Source organism: Notechis scutatus, chromosome 2, assembly GCF_049901735.1.
Source record: "Notechis scutatus isolate UNSWTSFEM ecotype Mainland chromosome 2, rNotScu1.2, whole genome shotgun sequence".
Lineage (NCBI taxonomy): Eukaryota > Metazoa > Chordata > Lepidosauria > Squamata > Elapidae > Notechis > Notechis scutatus.
Genome location: NC_142010.1, coordinates 138,434,732 through 138,455,460, shown reverse-complemented (window position 1 = coordinate 138,455,460; position 20,729 = coordinate 138,434,732). Strand labels below are relative to the sequence as shown.

Genomic DNA, 20,729 nt, shown 5'->3' with positions numbered 1-20,729 from the left:
CTTCCTTTTCCCAAGCCTTCTCCTGTCGCTTGTAAAATGACCAGAGAAGGTTATTGTTCCCTTCTTACAAACAGAGGATGCCACAGGCAGACAGAGGCAATTCCTCATGTTTCTCTGGTTCGCCTATGAAAATCAAAGCAAAGAAGTGCCAGGGTAGATTTCAAGCAGATTTGTATCGTGGTCATTAATGAAATCCAGGTTTCCCCACGTGTCTTCCAGGAGGAATCTTAAGGGTATAGAGACACGCTAGGTGAAATTAGGACAGGCAGTGACAGACATGTTTTTTATTGCAGTCAGCTTGAATTTGAGTTTGCAAGACTTTGCTGCCATGCCTTATCATGTTTTTGTTTTCGTTCTCTCTTTTGCTCTTTTTAAATAACTTCGAAGGCTTAGGGTCCTTTGCCTGTCTGCAGTTTATGCAAACGTACTGTACTCCGAGCTCAGCATCTTGAAAATCACTTTACAGTGTTCTGTTCCTCCTGCAGACAATGCCAGTGAAGTTCTGTTTCTGATTCAGAGGGCTAAAATCTCTAGTTCATCTCACATATATACACGCAGCTATAGTTCAAACACAAGCTCTTGATATATAGAGATAATTACCGTATATCGGATAACACTAGAAGAGACACAGATTGAACCAATGAACTGATTTTCATTGGTTAGTTTCAAGATCCTTTCCCTTTCTTAAAAATAAACCAAACATACTAATGTGCGTTGTTTTCATAATTTAGATACTGTACAATGTAGAATTTAGCTGTTTTTCATACCAAATTTACACACTAACTAAAGTCAATCCTAAAATTTAAATTTGCTAGACAGCACCAGCCCTCCAACATGTGAAGACAGGATATAGGGGGTGATTTTTTTTGTGAACATTAGCATACTGAAATAAGGGACAAACTTTCGTACTGTGTCCAAAGCCACTGAGTTTTATTTTAGGACTTACATATTAATTCTGAGGTTGCTTTTGCTCTTTCTAGGATCAAGATCAGCTTTGCTTAGAATAAGGAGTGTCTTTTAGTTTCCCTAATATGACTTCCAGAGAAAGCTGAAGAACTTGGGTGCTTAGGAGAAACTCAATTTTTAAAAATATAGGAAAAAATTACCCAGCTGGGTGGCAGCACCTAGACCAATCTTAGCAGATACCAAAAGAAGAGAATATTGGTAGTTTAGGCTTTAAATGAGGGGTCCTTGGTGGTCTCTGAACTTGGTTGTTTTCTACTTGGTTTCATTACCAAACTATGCAACGTCATCATTCTTTGGTCATGAAACATCTGCAAGTAAACAGCCAAGCTCAGAGACCACCAAGGACTCCCAAAATCTTAGCAGATCTAAAAAAAAAAAAAATAACCAAGTGGGGTTAAACTTAGCTAGTGCTTGGCTCGATGACTAACAGGAAATCTCTGAATTATAGGCTAAATTGCAAAAATTAAAAAGAAAAATACTTTAAAAAGCCAACAGATAACTATTGTTGTCAAAGAAACTACACGGATATATCTACGAATTCACCAAAGTTCAGCTTGAGTTGGAGACTTTATCTTTCATAGGAATATTTAAGGAATACATCTAAGAGTAATTAAAGGAGCCCAGCATTGTTCAGGCTTCAGGGTGAAGCTGTGAGGGCTGAAAAAAAAGAAAGAAAGCAGAAAGGAAGTTGCTGCTTTAAAGGACCCAGAGGACTCTTAAAGCAGTGGCAAATATTATTTTTAGGGTAAGCGACAGCCTGAAAAAGACTCAACTCTTTTAAAGGGTATCGGAGGGAGGCTGTGCTTATGAGCGGTCAGAATCATTTCTTCTTGTGACGCATGCATTATCCTAATATTAACTGCGTGATGCTACATCATGCAGCTTAGTCATAGCCCTAGAATTTGCAAAATATTCTGTCGAGGCCTTCAGAGCTGAACACAATGCCCATCCCTGGAGAAACCGTCTGTCATCTAGGCTGGCATGTCATCATTGTTTAGTTTACAAATCACCCCGCCCTCCTCTGCTACCCACTCTCCTCCATGGGACAACCTTCTGGTTCCTTCTTCCCCCTCACTTCTGCTTTACCCTTATGTGCCAAATACTCCATCGTAACCGGCATAAGTGAGACAATCCCCTCCCTTGAAATCCCTAGCAGATTGAAAAGCTATAATTCCCATTCCGGTACTTTCAAGCAGACAAAATGAGTAGCATTATGATGGAGGGAAGCGGCTTGAATATTTCAAGACCACATGGGCAGGGTGACCACCAATTCAGGACTGCAAGAATCCAGACCACTGTTGGATGGGAGCAAAACAAAAACAAAAACCTCAAAAACTCTCTTGGACACCATGTAATGGTCAGTTAGAGGTGTTACCCTGTTTTGGTAACCCTATGCGGGTTGGGAAGGAATTGGGAATCATGGTTCCTGAATCGTCATGTGACGGTACAATATCACAGGGTCATGTCAGATAGTGATAGAGAAAGGAAGACAGCTTTCTTCAAATGCCTGGTTCAGCATACTCCCTGGGCTTCTGACATATTAAACAAAGCTTTTAACTGAATTCCATATGAACCCTGAATGATAACCTGCAAGCAAGAACTGCTGGGACCACAAAATAGATAAAGTAATATAAAATGAAGAAGCTAAAGTGCTCTGGCACTTTAGCATGCCAACAGACAAGCCCCTGCCACACAATACCCCAGACTGAACAATTGTTGATTTTAAAAAAAAGACGAGGCTAGTGGTCATGGTAGTACCTGAAGAGAAGCAAAACAGAAGAGAAAGAACTGGAGAAAAAATCGGGACCTACAAATAGAAGCAGAATTGCTGTGGCAAAAAGAAGTAAAGATAATGCCAATAGTGATAGGCACCTTGGGTGCAATCCCCCAAAATCTGGAGTACCACTTAAACACCGTCAGCATTGACAAAAATCACCCCTCAATTGCAAAAGGCAGCTTTGCTTGGAAGGAGTGTACACCCTACGATAATACCTTTAACACCATAAAACAACATCTGTATATCCCAGGTCCTTGACAAGATTCAGTAGGCAAATAAAAATGCCAAATCAATTGTGCAACCAATAATAACAACAATAACAATTGAATTGAAGACTAAATCAATAATAATAATAATAATAATAATAATAATAATAATAATAATAATAATAATAAATAATAATAATAATAATAATAGCCCGCCCCCCGCCGCGAATAATAATAATAACGCGGCCGGCCACCCCGGACGCGCGGGCCCCCACCAAGCCGGGGCCAACGGGGGCCGACCGGCCCACGGCGCCCCGGGCGCCGAGCCGGGCCCGCGGAGCAAGCAAGCCGCGGAGACCCGGCGGCCCGGCCCCCCACCGCCCCCCAGGCCCATAATAATAATAATAATAATAATAATTAATAATAATAATAATAATAATAATAATAATTGATGCATGAATTGAAGAGAATTTAAAATAACTAGAGCATACAAAACATTTGCTAGACCAATACTCGAATACAGCTCATCAGTCTGGAACCCACATTACGTATCTGATATTAACACAGTTGAGAAAGTCCAGAAATGTTTCACAAGAAGAGTTCTCCATTCCTCTGCTCATTGCAGAATACCTTATGCCACCAGACTTGAAATTCTAGACCTAGAAAACCTAGAATTACGCTGCCTTCAGTCCGATCTAAGTATAGTATATAAAATCATACATTGCAATGTCCTACCTGTCAATGAATACTTCAGCTTCAACCATAACAACACAAGAGCAAACAATAGATACAACCTCAAAGTAAACCGCACCAAACTTGATTGCAGGAAATACGACTTCAGCAATAGAGTGGTCAATGTCTGGAATACTCTACCTGACTCTGTGGTTTCTTTCCCAAACCCCCAAAACTGTAACCTTAGACTGTCTACTATTGACCTCACCCCTTTCCTAAGAGGTCTGTAGGGAGCGTGCATAAGCACACCAACGTGCCTACCATCCCTGTCCTATTGTTTCTTTTATTTTATTTTTATTTTTCTTATATGTATCCATGTATTCATAACTATGTTTTTTTTTACTTATACCTATTATCTTGTAAGCAATTGACAAAAATAAATAAATAAATAGAAACAACTAGAAAAAATAATTAAATACAGCAATCTGCAAATGGAAGTTGAATGTGGAGGAAGAAATAAATGGTTATACCAATAGTAATTGGAGCCCTTGGAGCAATCTCCAAAAGGTTGCCTAGATACATGGAAATTTTGAACTTATCAGATGTGAATATTCTGACTGCAAACCAAAAAAAAGCACTTTACTTGGAACTACCTACATATTCAGACGTTACCTTAACAGCTCTTAGGTTCTTGGTTAGGACTTGTACTGTTAAGTTTTTACCAGTCACAGACAGTGAATCGAATTGAAGTTTAAATCTTAAAATAATAGTAATAATAATTTCAATCCTTCTGTAGTGGGTTTTTTGTGTGCAAAACTACCAGTTTTACTTTCAAAGAAATGTGTGATAAATACTTCTTTATCCTTATTAAACATGATGGCATCCAAACTATCTGAGTATAAAACGATACTGCCAATTTTGGAGGACAGGGAAATATTGGACCCTTGCTTAATTTCTTTTTTCCTTCCCTAGCATGCATTTGAGTAGCAGAAAATAAAACGGTAGAGGGTTGGAGAACACAAATGATTGGAAGATTAGTTCTGGGTAAAATAGTGTTGCACATTTCCATTCCTGTAATACCTGTACCTTTTTTTTTTTTTTTTTTGCTGTCTCTGTAGACAGCAACAGCATTTTTATTCCATAGATGAAATGGAGCAACTGCTCCCATCTGGGCCGCTAAACCCAAAGAAATAAATGTGGTGCATCAGGATTTTTTTTTAAATATCTTGATGAGTCTTTCTATATTATTACCCCTATACTATTACAGTAAACCTCAATTTAATAACCTAACAGGGCAAAAGGAGTATCCATTAAACCAAAGTGTCCATTACTTCCAAATAAGAATTTAGACAGGAATACATTTTTGTAATTTGTGCATGTGTAAAATGGCATTGGATGCATGCAAGAAAGAAAGTGTGGATATGAAATTTGGTGTTTTGCATCCAAAATCTTCTAAACCGAGATCTTTTAAAGAGAGGACCGTCTTTATCATTGCCAAATGACATTGTCAGTAATTCAGCCCAAATCTTTTCATTATTTTAATTATTAAATTATTTAAATTGAATAATATTTGTAATGCATACTTCTACATAAGAGTCATTGATTTCTGTTGAAAAAAAAAATACCTTCCCGAGTTATTTCCATAAACAACAGTGACTTCTAAAAGTTTTGTAGATTACAAATACGATTTAATTGCATTAATTGGCTATGCTTTTAAGAATTGTATTAATTTTAAGGGGTAGATTCCTTAAAAGGCTAATATCTTTTTTTTTAGGCGTGCCTAACAATTGAAAACAGCTGACCCAAGTGCTTTAATGAATGACCATAAAGGTGCTTCCTTTTTTTTTTTTTCCCTGAGGTCTGAATCATTTTTGAAGCATATTCAGTCTTAGTAATTTGTCCTCGGGGCACCTTGTGTTGTAGTTGCTGGTGGGTTTCTCATCAGATGGCTGGATATTTTTCCTTTAGCACTGCACACCCTCGATTGGAAAAAAAAACTGTTTTAAATTGGATGCTGGTGACATTCACTACAGGGACTGAGCCAGGTCTATGGCACTGATGGATGAGCTCTGTTGAGTTGGGCAGGATAACAGGCAGACTCTTGCGGGCAGGAGCCAGACACTGTCACTGAGAAATGAATGGATGACTTTTCTGTTTCCCCCTTGATTTGACTGAAGTATCTGTGTTGCATGGTAATGGCACACCTTGGGAGATGACAGCAGGGTGCTCAAGTGATTGCCACTTGGGTGTTGCCTCTTTGGTACATATTTATATTTGATCAGCGTACTAGGAGTTTGTGAACAGACCGAGAGGGAAGATTTGTATTTCTTTCACACAAATTTTTGTTTTAAATTTTAAAAAAAAATACAGGTGCCTGTGATCACACAAACATAAATCTATTTCACTTGTTGAAATACATATAAACTCTATTCTGACATCTCGTCTAGTAGAATGGTTCTTGGAAAAGTTCTGATTAAACATTCTGATCATCCCATTTTATTTGTATAAAGAGAGTCGAGGGAGAGTTTTGTTTATTCCTAAACATGGCATCCAGGGTTTATACAATCTTTTAAGGACAAGTGATTCACAAAATGTGCATTTCCCATCAATATCTCAACTTGAAGAATTGATTTTATGTCAATTCACTTGAAGAATTAATTTTATGTCAATTCCCTATGCATGTAAAATAGATATTTCTAACTGAAAACTGTAAATGTTCATTATTTTTTTCCATAATAAAGAGCAGCAGACACTGAACTGGTTCAGTGTTTGCTGCTGTTTGGCCCACTCTCCCACCTGGGCTCTTACCTGTCCTTTATTCCCTGCTTTTTCAACCTCAGCTGCTCTGCATGGCACAGCTGAGGTTGAAAAAGGAAAAAAGAGGCTTTTCAAACACTGCAGACCCACACGCAGCGCTTTTCAGTTGTCCGGGTGGCACAGCTTAAGGTCTTTTACACACGCGCACAGCATGCATGCACATACAAAACGTAGTCACCAAACTGGTAGTAACACCGGTTGAATCCCACCCCTGACGGGGTGAGTTCATCTAAGGCAGGGTGGGGAATAATGGCTTTTTTATGACTTGTGGACTTCAACTCCCAGAATTTACGAGCCAGTCTCAGGAATTCTGGGAGTTGAATACCACAAATCACAAAATGGCCATCTTTCCCCACCCCTGATCTAAGGCTTGGTGGCAATTTCCCAAAGCAAAGATTTTGTAACAGAATAGTTATCTATTCACCATCATTTTAGACTATTAACAAATAGAAGGATTGTGTTATGCCAGTCTTTATGCCAGATACTTGGATCCAATTATTTTATGTTCAGTTTCTTCTTATTCTATATTAAGGGCTACATGTGGCTTACAAGAATTTTTTAAAACACAATTTATTTAATTACATAATTTATAGCCATTATATGCTGCTCCAGTCATAACATTTTATTACACATTTTTAAACAATAGACAAAATACTAAAAAAGCACACTCCTAAACCCAAAGTAATAAAAACAGCGGGCAAAACTAAGAAAAACACTTCTTACTAAACTAGTGATAAACAAAATAGAGAAAAAGAAAAAAATGATGGGCAATCTAAGTATATTATCTATACATCAATATTAAAGAACATACAGGTAGTCCTCAACTTACGACCACAATTAAGCCCAAAGTTCCTGTTGCTAAGTGAGATATTTGTTAAGTGAGTTTTACCCCATTTTATGACCTTTCTTGCAACAGTTGTTAAGTGAATCACTAGAGTTGTTAATTGAATCTGCTTCCCAATGTCTTTGCTTGGCAGAAGGTTACAAAAGGTGATCACATGATTGGGACACTACAATAGTTATAAATATGAGTCAGTTGCCCTATGTCTGAATTTTGATCACAGGTTGAAAAGTGGTCATAAGTCACTTTTTTCAGTGCCATTGTAACTTTGAAAGGTCACTAAATGGATCGTTGTAAGTTGAGGACTACCTAGATTAGTTTTCAAATGTAAAAGAGAATAAGAATCTATTATTATTAAATATCAACACATGTATGTAAAAGAGAAAGGTATTATGTTATTTTTAATTCATACAAAAAATCTGGATAATTATCCTTAATGTCTGGAATAACAACAATAATAACAATAACAATAGTTATTACTCTTTTTCAATTTCTCGAAATAATTGTCTTAATAATTCCACATGCTCAAGGTAGCCAAAGCTGCTCAAAATCAAATTCCATATTTTTTTAAACGTAATCCGATATAACATTATTGTCTTTAACATTAAATGATTTCCCCATAAATTGACTGACGTATATTAACATATTGTTCCAAAAAGATGCCAACTCAAAAGGAAGTATGATACAAGTCAGTGACCTCTTCCATAAAGTTAAATATTCATGAGCTTCGATATCAGCAATCCAGTCTACAGCCCAACAGGGCCCAAACGTCTCCGGCCCTTTTCAGCCTCTGAATTGAAAGGTCCATTTTACTATATATTGACCCAAGTAATTGCTAAGGGCTTTTAATGCAAATAAATCAGAAAGTTTCCAATGAGATCCACAAAGGATGACAGTCTATTAAATCTCCATTCCACATAAACATGGCTGATCTGATCAAAGCTCAGTGATATTTTTGAAATCAACAGCATTAAAATATAACCTCAGTTTAAGCAGGGAAATCCTTGGTAGCCCTATAAATGTTTTGCCCTATAAATGTGCTCAATCATCTGGCTATCTGAAGAAAATACTTGGAGGAGTTTTTTACATTCAGCTTCTTCCTGTTCTTTATTAAGAGGTTATGTGCAGTTCTAAAAATTCTATTCTTATGTCCAGTCCTGAAACTCAACCCCCTAAAGCTGAATTAGTACAGGTAGTCCTTGACTTATGACCACAATTGAGCCAAAAATTTCTGTGGTTAAGGGAGACGTTTGTTAAAGTGAGTTTTTCACCATTTTGCAACTTTTCTTGCCACCGTTGTTAAGTGAATCATGGCAGTTGATAAGTTAGTCACCCCGTTGTTAAGTGAATCTGGCTTCCCCATTGACTTTGCTTGTCAGAAGGTCACAAAAGGGAATCACGTGACCCCAGGACACTGCAACTGTCATAAATATGAACCAGTTGCCAAGCATCCAAATTTTGAGCACGTGATCGTGAGGATGCTGCAAAGGTTGTAACTATGAAAAGCAGTCATAAGTCACATTTTTCAGTGCCATTGTAACTTTGAATGGTCACTAAATGAACTGTTGTTAGTCGAGGACTACCTGTAATAACTTGCTGAATGCCAACTCAATTTTTGTAGCTGAGCAAGAGATTTAAACCTTGTTTTACAGAAATGGAGATTTTTCCCCCTCCCTTCCAGCTCTTAAAAAAACAGATCCAGTGGGGAGAAGGTTTAATTTGAATTTGTTTCTTTGGGGGGAAAAAAAAAAAGCAGGATGAAAGTTCTCATACCCATTATGAATATTTTCCTTTAGAATGATGAATAAAATATATATTTCCACTCTTTTCCTGCCCACAAGTTACGTCTAGGACTAGGCAACCAGAAGACTTTGTTTACCCAGAATCATTAAATTTTCATGCTAAGGACATGCCATCCTTGCAGGATTGCTCCAGCTTGTGCTGCAGTTTTCACTAGAGAAAAGCAAGAATTCAGTACCGTTTTTCTCTGAGTGCCTGCACGCATTCGCTGTGGTAGAGGTTAGAGCAGGGGTGTCCAACCTTGGCAACTTTAAGACTTTTGGACTTCAACTCCCAGAGTTCCTCAGCCAGCAAAGCTGCTGGCTGAGGAACTCTGGGAGTTGAAGTCCACAAGTCTTAAAGTTGCCAAGGTTGGACACCCCTGGGTTAGAGGGACAGAAAGGACCCAGCAGCGGGCCTGCCTCCTCAGAAGAGCAGATCTTAAAGTTGGAAGGAACTCTGCTTCCTGTCCCTGTAAAAACAACATATATTATTCAGTAGTAGAATCCTACCTTAGTCGCTACCAGTTTGGTGGGTGAGCACGCACCACATGCGTGTTGTGACTCTAACACATACTCCCCTAACAAGCTAATCAGCTTGAGAGGATGAAGAAAGGAAAAGCTAGGAGCAACCCTCCCATCCACCCACCCACCCACCCAGGCTCTTTTCGGTCTTTTATCCTCTCAGCTGATTGTCGATTTTTTCCCCTCCTTTCAGCTTATCGGAGATGTTTTTTTTTAACTACCAGTTTGGCCGAACCGGGCCGAACCAGTAGCATACCACCACTGATATTATTGTAGCTACAATACGGCTTGATGAATTCAATATTCCAAACATTCAATAAAGAAGTATGTTTTCATTTCTTTTAGCGCCTTCTTTACTGAATGTTTGAAATATTGAACTCACTATATACTCGCTGTATTGTAGCTACAGTAATATATATTTTAGACGAGAAGCCAAGTTAGTCCTCTGCCAAAACAACAAGGAAGCACTTTAGCACTTCGATGCTGGTGCCTTGTCCATATTCAGGTCATCCTTTTTCAGTGCCCACAGTTGGGAGCCAGCAACTTGATCATTAATCAAAATGGTCATTAAGTGAATCGTCATGATTTTATGGCTTTACTTCAGCTCTCCTTTGCTTTACAGACCTGTGAATGCAAGGATTAGTTGCAAAATTAGTTCTTTGTCATTATTGTAACTTTAACGACAGGTTAATTGCGTGAGGTAGTCACTAAGCAAGGACTCCCTGTAGTTCATTAGATGGATTGTAATCCATAAAAGCGTATATGTGATCATAAATGTTAGTCTTTAAAAAAAATAAAATTGAGTACATCGGGTGACTTACACAGACATAGTTCATGCAGACTATAGAAGTAATTTGCAATTGCCTTCTGCATTTTTTTTTCAACCTTCCAATTCAGCATCTGATCTTTAAGGTCCCTCAGACCTCCTTTGTTACTATTTTTCCTAGCTTATGTTAATAGTACTAGAATTCTTATTTATTAGAACTTTAGAACTAGACACATTATTAAATTAATGGAGCCTTTATATTCTTAAATTAGAGGAGCCAAAGATCAGGATTTTACAGCATACCAAATCATGCATAATGTAATTTATATTCAAAAAGTAACAAGGGGATTTTAAATCTACAGAGAATACTGAAGAAAAGCACTTCAACTCCCCCTCCACCCCAAATTTCCGTATCATTTTTTCTTGGCTTCCAAAGGTATGAAAATCTTTAGATCTCTCCTATCTTGAAACAGAGCTTTGTGCCTCTGTGAAAATTGAATGTACACAAGTACACAGCAGAAGATAAATGATCAGAGAGATATGGGTGTTTTGTGGCAGAGTGATGAATTTCAGTAAAGTTGGAGGTAGAAATAAAAAAATAAAAAAAAAAGGACTGCCCAAGTGCATTCAATGGATCCGATCGCCTGTTATCCCTGACCTTTATTTCATGTATTCATTCATCTAATTAGATGGTGTCAGAATGTGCCCAGCACTATACAGGAAGTGTGGGGGGAAGGAAACAAGGCTATTTCCTGCTCTGAAGAGCTTAGTGTGAAGTTCAGGAAAATGAAGAGATGGCAATTGGGTGCGGGGTGGGAGAAACATGCTCATGCTTTGCTGCAGATTCAGTTGGAAATAAAGCAAAGGAATAAGGGGAAAGGATAGCTTAGCAAATACTGTGAACCCAACTAGTTTTGGTTTATTGGTTAAGCCAATCACGGCTTCATACAGCGTGTGAATCCAGACAGGGTGAGAGGTGCCTGCAGGAACTAAGAAGATGGGCTGAAGTGTTTAGGGGAAATGATTTACCCTGCATAGCAACTGACTGAATATGCAAAATGGATGATTAATTGATTGTTGCCTTTCTATCCTACCTTTCCTCAAGGATTGAAGGCAGTGCATATCCTTGATTTAATCCTTAGAATAATTCTGTGGGATGGACTGGCCTGAGAAGTAACAATGTAGCCCAAGCCACCACTTCCTGTTCTTGGCCCAACTTTTTGAGCTGTTAGATCAGGGCTGTCAAACTCGCGGGCCGTGGGCCCACTGCATCATATGCTGCCCAGGCCCATGCCTGCTTTAGCAAAGGGGGGAAAACTCCCAATACGTCACATAACACCCCCGTGATGAAATGAGTTTAACACCCCTGTGTTAGATGAAATGGGGCCTCAGTGAATCTGTTTTCTAAGCCTGTGACTATTTTTCTACTGGCTGTTGAGTCGTTTGCAAATCAGACAATGCCCTCTAACCTAAGCGTATTGGTTCAAGCCAGTCTTTCCTTCACTCGTTTGTCTGTGCAAGGATCACAGTTGTCCCTTGTCTCTTTCCACAGGGCTGATCACCCACGAAGGCTCCTCGGTGTATCGAATATTCAAACGCTGGCAGGCAGTGAACCAGCAGTGGAAGGTGCTGAATTACGACAAAGCCAAGGACCTGGGGGAACCCCTCGGTGGGAGCACAAAGCCAGGGGGGCGGAATTCACGGACGAATCCCTCCACAGGGAGTGAGAGGACCTCCCAGCGGGGCCAGCGGGTTAGGACTATTTTGAACCATCACTGTGGCTATACAATTCTGCACATTCTCAGCCACCTGCGGCCTAATGAACATCGCGGGGGCTCCGGTTCCAGCCGCGAAGTGGTCATGAGGGTGACGACCGTATAATAACCGCTTAGGGAGCGCTTGTCAAGAGGGAGAGGCTCTGCAGATCCGATGGAAGGAAGACACCGATGCCCTCGCTTCCACACACAGGCTCCGTTCTGAGCCCCTACGGGGTTGGCCACACATTGAATACTGTCTGACGAAGAAGGCACATGTCCCTGTGGCGTTGCCACAGACCCCACTCAAGCCTTCCTTGTAAAGGAGAAGCGCCTCAGTGTGGTTTCCTCTTCCTGATCTCCCATAATGTGAATTCTTTTCCTTTCCATCCAGGCCTGTGATGAAAGGAGAGACAACCCAGCCCTCCCCACTGTGGCTCAGCCCTCCTGACGCCACCTCCCTGCTGGCTTCTCTTGTTATGATTAAACTCTTCGGGAGTTGGGTGGGCTTTTAATTTTATTTATTTTATTTATTTATTTTTAAAAAATGGCTCCTTGCTGGGTCCCTTTCTGGACAAGTCTTGGCGCCAACCCGTCCAGAAATTTGGAAATATTTTTACCTCATCTTTCAAAGGAAAACCTGCCAGAAGAACCACGCCTTGCCACCCTCATCCTGTTGCTCTCTTTCTCTCTGACCAGGAGATGCCAACCAGAGAGGATCTGAACTTTGACCATCCCCTCCCTTCCCCCCCAAAAAATAAATTTGAAAAATGGTGCAATAAACATGTTTCTTAAAGCAAAATGCCATCTTGCAATAAGGTTGCTGCACATTTCATCGTTAATTTACTGCATGAAAGTCTGTTTCTCCTGTTTCCTCCCTTTCTTTTCTCTCCAATTATGAAAGGATAAAGGATTGTTTATATACAAATAGGCGTCTTCCATTTGCATTGTGCATTTTCCTTTTTAAAGTTCTATTCCAGAGAATGGACATGTATGTGGTAGATCCTGGGGGAGAAGCAGAAATGTACACTTGGGGGAGTCAGGTAGGAAGGTGGGTGGAAACCTCACTGTGTTCGGCCTTTGGGCCTATTTTGAGAAGAAAGAGCTTAAGACTTATTTATTTATTATTTATTTAGTCAAAGGCTGACAATATAATAGAAATAAGAATAAACATAAGTTTAAATATATGAAATAGGTACAAATAAATAGGGACAATAGGGCAGGGACAGTAGGCACGATTGTGCGCTTATGCACGCTCCTTACAGACCTCTTAGGAATAGGGTGAGGTCGATAGAGGTTAGTTTGAGGGTAAAGAAGTGGGGGTTAGTTTAGGATTAAGCTACTTTGAACTGAATGGGGTCTGTTTCTGAATGGACGTTTATAGGATTGCTCCATATATCCCATATATGCCACAATTATGGCAATCGTTTCTTGCATTTGAGAACTTGACCTCAACTGTAGGCCAATCCTATGCTTGTTGATTTGGATGTAAGTGCTACTTTATGTTCAGTGGCAATTTACTCTGGTGAATAAGCAGTGGATGGAAACATTAAGTGTCACTGGTATCTCCTTCTTGTCATAGCTGAACATATTACAATTATGGTTTTTTTTCCTGAATTTAAAAGGAAACAGTATGACATTTTGAGACTTTCAAGCATATTTCCATAGTTGAGGTTACTTTCCTCCAAACTCTTCCCCAAAAGAATGTTTCTATTTCATGGTTTATTGTGTGAATGTAGGATTCACTCCAGAACCTGACCATCTAGGCCAGGGGTGTCAAACTCGATCTCATTGAGGGCCGCGTCATGGTTGTGTTTGACCTCGAGGGCTGCGGGACATGGCCAAGTAGGCATGGCCAGCTCGACATCAATCATCGAGGCTCTGTTTTTGGCCACAACAGCCTCCTGCAGCCCTCTGCCAATGAAAACGGAGCTCGGGGGTGCTCCCCTGTGCCCGGTTTTCAGCTGTGATGACTTCCTGCATCCCTCTGCCAGCAAAAATGGAGTCCCCCCCCCCCGAGCTCTGTTTTTGCTGTCACAGCCATTGCAGGCCGCTCCTTTGCTGTTTCCAAGGCGGCCCCACAGGCCAAATCTAAGCACCCTATGGGCCAGATCCGGCCTGCAGGCCTTGAGTTTGACACCCCTGATCTAGACATCTTTAGTTTGATTTTTAAAGATGACTTTCCTGGTCTTCTGGTTATGGAGATAATATTTGTTATCTTAACATGGATATTCAAAGAAAGGGTCTATAATGGCTCTGGTTGGCTAGAAGGCAGGATCTGGATTGCCAAAAGATACTCCCCAAACACATTGTCTTTTAAAACAGTATTATCAGATTTTTAATAGAGTACTTATGCTTTTCATTTTCTAAAACTAGAGATTTGATATAAGAAATGTTGCAATGCAAATGTGACAACATTATATAGCTGAATTTAGGCAAAGAGAAATTCAAAAGAAGGTACATCATGTGAAAAACTATAGGAAAAACTACTGTAAGGTTTATAGAAAGCACAAGATATTTGTTGATATATAGACAGGATATCATCACTGCAAAACTTCATTCTAATTGACACTGCTATGCAGATATTTATAAGGGATTGTATTAATTACTTGAACTGGTATATAATTAAATGAAACTGAAAATTAAACATTCAGAATAGCTGTTAATTTTGCCTGGCATACATTTGCTTCGCATATTTAAATGATCGTTGAAAACTTCACTAAGAGTTAATTTGAGTTAATATATATTTATATCATCGTCCTGACTAGAATCTGGGTCTCCCTGCTGCTAGTCCAGCATGTTAACCCCTAAACTCTATTAGTGTTTAATGCAGATGATATGGATATAAATAAATATAAACTCAATTTAACTCTTAGTGGAGTTTTCAACGATCATTTAAATAGCTATGTGAGGCATATGTATGCCAGGCGAAATTAACAGCTACTGTATTTTGAATGTTTAATTTTCAGTTTCACTTAATTATATACCAGTTCAAGTAATTAATATCATCCCTTATAAATATCTGCATAGCAGTGTCAATTAGAAGAAAAGGAAGTTTTGCAGTGATGAAATCCACAGCAGGGGAAATGAGCAAAATGAACGGTGAACCAGAAATTAAGAAATGACAGTCACAACATTGCCACAAAAACAACTCTTTGCAAAGTGGAAATGAGTAGTTATTATTGTTGCTAGCATTTTTTCCCCTCCTAAGATTGTAATGTGTCCTCTAAATTGAATGAGGCTCTTGTTGGGCCAACATAGGCCAAATTTATTTATTTATTAAATTTATGTACCGCCCAATTGTCCAAAGATGATTCTGGGTTGCAGCATGGGTAACCATTCATCTTAATGCTTGGCCATCCTATGCTTGTTAATCAACTTTTCCACAAAATCGGCAAAGTGATCTGGAACTGTTATTCCACTGTTGGGCAACAATTGCAAATGGCTGTTCGTCAAAGAGCTGAGTCTATATAGCCTCAGGCGGGAGTTTCCAGAGAATGGATGCTTTTATAAAATGTAGAACGAGCTTTATATTCAACACTATGATACATAGCAACGCTAATTTTAAATAGCACAATGATTTTAAAAAGCGTTCCCTTGGGCTCAGGCCCCAGCGGGATGATTATTAATGCCTGTCCTTGGAAACCCCTCTAACCAATCTGTGCCAATCCAAATGTCGAAATGAAAAACAGCTCTGCTATTGCCAGGTCACCATACTCTGTTACAGCATCATCCAAGAATGAAGGTATCATCTCCACTTCACAAGATATGATCACGGCAACATGGAAGGTGGATGGCGGAAGACTCTCAAGGGTCTTCGCAAATCCACCTTCATGTTTCTACACCATCCAAAGTTCCCTATTCTTCCCTATGCTTGATTAATTGTAATGAAGTACACACTGCTGGCTATGACTGTCCATGTCATAGTTTGAGCTTCATCCATTTTCTGCTAGTAAAACACTTGCTGTGTTAAGTTTCTAGTCCAGAGCCATAAAGAAGCACTCCCACTTTTCCTCCAAGCAGCTTAAACAACACCCTCTGTTCCCAGTTTTCTCATTCCCTTGGACTGGATATTGACTTAAACATGGTTTCCTGAGTTCTAGTTCGAAACCATTATCTCTATTCCCCCCCCCACACACACACTATCTGTCACCCGCAGCTTGCTGTCCTAACAAAGTCAACTATCTGGATACTGCATCTCAGGATAGTGAATTGGAAAGAGAGGCTAGGTTAATGAGACAAAATTAACAGCTGCGACTTCACTGCAGGGCCTTCTTGCTGCTGGTGTTACATCTCTGTTAAAGGGTTCCTGAGATAGGTGAGGGGCTCTTCCTCCTCATTTATAACAATTGGAAAACTTTCTTTGAAGCTGATGCATTTGGATGCTGCTGTTTTTGCCCAATGAATGTCATGATAAGAGGACGTAGCAAGGGCCGAAGAAATTTTAAAAAACCAACTCTGTGAAGAAGTATCATTGAGCAGTCCTTGGTGCTCTCTGAGCTTGGTTGTTTTCTTGCAGACATTTCATTACCCAAACTAGCACTGATGACATTACCTAGTTTGGGTCGTGAAACATTTGCAAGAAAACAACCAAGCTCAGAGTGAATACAATAGAATAGAATTCTTTATTGTCCAAGTGTGATTGGACACACAAGGAATTTGTCTTGGTGCAAATGCTCTCAGTGTACATAAAAGAAAAGATACATTTGTCAAGAGAATCATAAGGTACCAAGCACCGCTCATTTCAACTCTGAGCTTCAAATATTTTCCTTTAGAAGGGTCATCCTTGGACAAAAGGATTCCCACATAGTGCATATGGCTGAAAGATAATGGTGCCAAGGAGGGTTGCGTGGAGAGAAGAGGGGTGGGCAGTGGAGGCGGATCAGAGCTTTCACTCTGCTCAAATGCTCAATATTCTCACTAGAAATCATTCCGACAGCTGGAAATGCAGAAACAGTGTTCGAAGGAGAAAAAAGTCAGCGCAGAAGGGGAGGAGAGATCCAACCTGGCATTTCTCTTCTCTACATCCCAACTACCTGGTTTGAGGTTAACTGGTTTTCAATATTTTGAAAGGAGAGGCCATAGGACACTGCTGAGAGATGAGTGGGAAATGGATGGTACTGGCTTTTATCCACAGGTAAGAACATCCTTTTGGTAATGCTTCTAGTAGTTGGGCATAGCTCCCTGAACTTGTCTACTATCTTCCCTAGTTCATAACATTTAGATGAATTATGACTTGGACAAGATCTTGCATCCATGTTCTTCCCCAATGCAGGACGTTGTGTGGATTTTAGAATGGAGAACTTCTTCAAAGCCAGAGGTCTCCAAACCTGGCAACTTTAATACTTGTGGACTTCAACTCCCAGAATTCTGGGAGTTGAAGTCCACAAGTATTAAAGTTGCCAGGTTTGGAGACTTCTGTTCAAAGCCCTACATTCTCTGGCCTGCACAGAGCAATTTTAACATTTTCTGGGTCTCTTTGCTAGATATGTGGGATCAATGTGTGGAATCAGGTTCCCATGTGACCTTTAACCTTGGTTAGGGTGATGGAAAATACAGCACATGTGTCCACCACATCCTTTTCTCAGCTTTTGTTCACAGTTGCTGAAAATCAGGGACATGATGGCTTGCTTGGGTGGGATATGAGACACAGCAGAATTATGATGTAAGCCTTAAGCCTAGTTGTTTTTCCTCCAATAAATGCATAAACTCACTTCCCAAACACAAGGAGGCAGAGTCAGCCTTGGATCTACTGAGACCCAGAAGTTGCAGTTGCTCCAACAGTGGAGGTTTTTAAGAAGAGATTGGACAACTATGTGTCTGAAATGTTATCGGGTTTCCTGCTTGGGGAAGGAGTTGGACTAGAAGACCTCCAAGGTCCCTTCCAACTGTTACTCTTTGGCATATGGCAAAACCTCACTTACTTGAGTTTTCATGCGTGAACCCCCATAATGAATCCCACTGTTATGCCATGAGCTGGTGGAGCAGATTGGAAAAAAGTACACTTGGAAACAATTGGAGAAGGCCCACACTTAATACCTCCATCAGTAATACATTCCCTAATCATATAAGTTCAAAGATAACAATTTGAAAGTTCCCTCTCCACAAATACAGTAAAACATAGCTATAACAACGGGATTAAGAAACAAGCTGCCAAGGGCAGTGTGCTGATTTCTAATGTATAGGCCATGGGATTTGACAAATAGTTGCCACTGAAAACCCAGTTGGAATTAAATGGGCACAGGAGGTAGTGTGTGTGTGTCTCTATACACAATGGCCTCTAGAGGAAGCCATGAAAGCTCAGGATCATGGGAATGTTTGTTCCGCATATCTAGAGAGCCAAAGTATGGTGAAAAAGAATGGTTCAATATGGAAGATTTTCAAACATCCGGCTTTTCCTCAAATTCTTAAATACGGACTATACAGGTATGACTAGTAAGGTATGACTAGTAAGCCAGAAATATCTATGGGCAAAGACCTGTGTGAATTCCACTGAAGGAGAACAGATTGTAAATTTAATAATAAGTAAGGTCACATTTATACACTAATACAGTGGCCCCCAACCTTTTTTGTGCCACGGCCCGGTACCGGCATCACAAAATGATCCGCAGCCCGGTACCGGCATCAGCATGCATGACAAGGCAAGGCAAGCCGAGCGACCGGCCAGCCAGCCGTCCCCCGCTTCTCCCCGCCACCTTCAACTCCTCCTTTCTACCTTTGTCGATGGGCTTTGCTTCGGGACGGCTTCGGGACGGTCGCTCAGCTCACCTTGCCTTGGGTGCTGAAAGAATCCTCGTGCCTTAGTTTCGTTCGAAGCCCCCCCCCTTTGATGAAACTAAGGCGCGAGGATTCCTTCAGGACCCAAACGCCGCTTTCCAACTGGAAAAGCTCACCCGGAAGCACTTTCTCGTCAAACAAGATGGCACCCAGCAAACCGGCGGCCCGGTAGGAAATGTTCCACGGACCGGTACCAGTCCGGGGCCCGGTGGTTGGGGACCCCTGCAGCAATATAAGAACTGCTAAGATATCTATAGCTCTCTCCCAAATGTTACCCACAGCTTCCACCAAATTAGAATTTTGCATTAAAAAGAATTTAAAAGTTGAAAATGGGTGAAATGTTGAGACCACAAAATTCTGGCAATTGTTGAGCCCAAAAATCTTATAAAAATCTCAGATAACTGCCAAAACCTCATGCGGTTCTATAAGATTTTTGTCTTCTAAGGTCTAGTTTTGGTGAAATTCGGTGAAAAATTCAGCTTGGTGGTTGGTTGGTTGATGTTAATGATAGACGTGATCTTAGAGTATGAGAAGCTGTGACAGCCATGTATATCATAGCCTCAAAGAACTATGAAATCATATTACACTTCCTGTTGTAATGAAATATAACAACTTCTAATGTAAAAGGTGATAGCAAAGGAGTCCACAAGGAAAAGGAGGGAGCCATAAGTTCCTTAGTCCAATTGCTTTATTACTTTAAATATTCTGCAGTGGGTGCTCTAAAGCAGTGGGTGCTCTAAAGCAGGGGTCCCCAACCACCGGTCCGCGGACCGGTACCGGTCCGCGGAACAAGTCCTACCGGGCTGGTTGCTGAGCTAGCGCCATCTTTTGATGAAAAGTGCTTCCGGTGAGCTTTTCCGGTAGAAAGCTCACTGGAAGCACTTTTTCATCAAAAAGATGGCGGCGCCAGCGCTCGTGAGCTTTTCCGGGTGAAAGCCATTTCTCCCAGAAAAGTCACGAAGCTCACCTCCGTGAGGTCACCGGAAGCACTTTTTCATCAAAAAAAGATGGCGGCGCCCAGCTGATGCCGGTACCAGGCCGCGACGCCCAGCTGATGCCGGTACCGGGCCGCGGCGTAAAAAAGGTTGGGGATCACTGCTCTAAAGCATATTCCTTGCTATTTTCCCCTGCTCATGTGAACTTCACCCCCTCTCTCCCCCTCCCTCCCTCCCTCCCTCCCTCTCCGTCCTTCCCTCCACTCCCCCTCTCTTTTTTTACAACTTTGATTATAATTTACAGCATACAATTGTGTTTCCAACTTGGCAACATATGTTATAATGAAATAATTTCTGCCTATACAGAACATCAGATACAATCACCTAGATAGAGAAAATTCTTGGGAAATATTTGGATAGGTAAGACACAAGGATTGAACTATTGATTGAATTGGTTCGATCTGGCAATCCTAATTTTTTGTTTTTGTTTTAGTCTCATGCATCATGGGACTATGGCACTTTGCAAATTTTTTAATTTCTAAGGCCAGAATGTTAGTTTAAATACCCCCAGTACTCCCTGCCTCAAACATGAATTTTAAAGATATTATTGTAAATCCTTAATAAAAATGACAAAGAGAACTCAAGGTATATATAAGAATATAAGAAATTTTTCGAGATATTTAAGGTACTCGTTTGGTAAAATATTTTTTGTATATTATTTATGATCCTGTCCATGGTGCTGAAACTCCAGCTTATTTTATAGGAAGAAAGAGGCTGCCAAGCTCCTGAGCAAAATTCAAATATTTCTCCATGAATGATTATCTCACTGGTATGATAATTGAGTGGAGAGATGCATCATTAATCATTCAGTTTATAATATAAATGCTTTAAATGCTGGTATTATGCAGGGTTTTC

The 20,729-nt window shown here is 40.3% G+C and overlaps 1 protein-coding gene across 1 annotated transcript in view; it reads left to right on the top strand.

Moving 5' to 3' along the window:
* Positions 1-12,968, top strand: part of MARCHF9 (membrane associated ring-CH-type finger 9) — a 51,630-nt gene extending 38,662 nt beyond the window's left edge. The window contains exon 4 of the mRNA XM_026677382.2: positions 11,901-12,968. Coding sequence (XP_026533167.1) covers positions 11,901-12,229 — 329 coding nt within the window. The 3' untranslated portion in view covers positions 12,230-12,968. The remainder of the gene's footprint in view (positions 1-11,900) is intronic.
* The last annotated feature ends 7,761 nt before the right edge of the window (positions 12,969-20,729 follow it).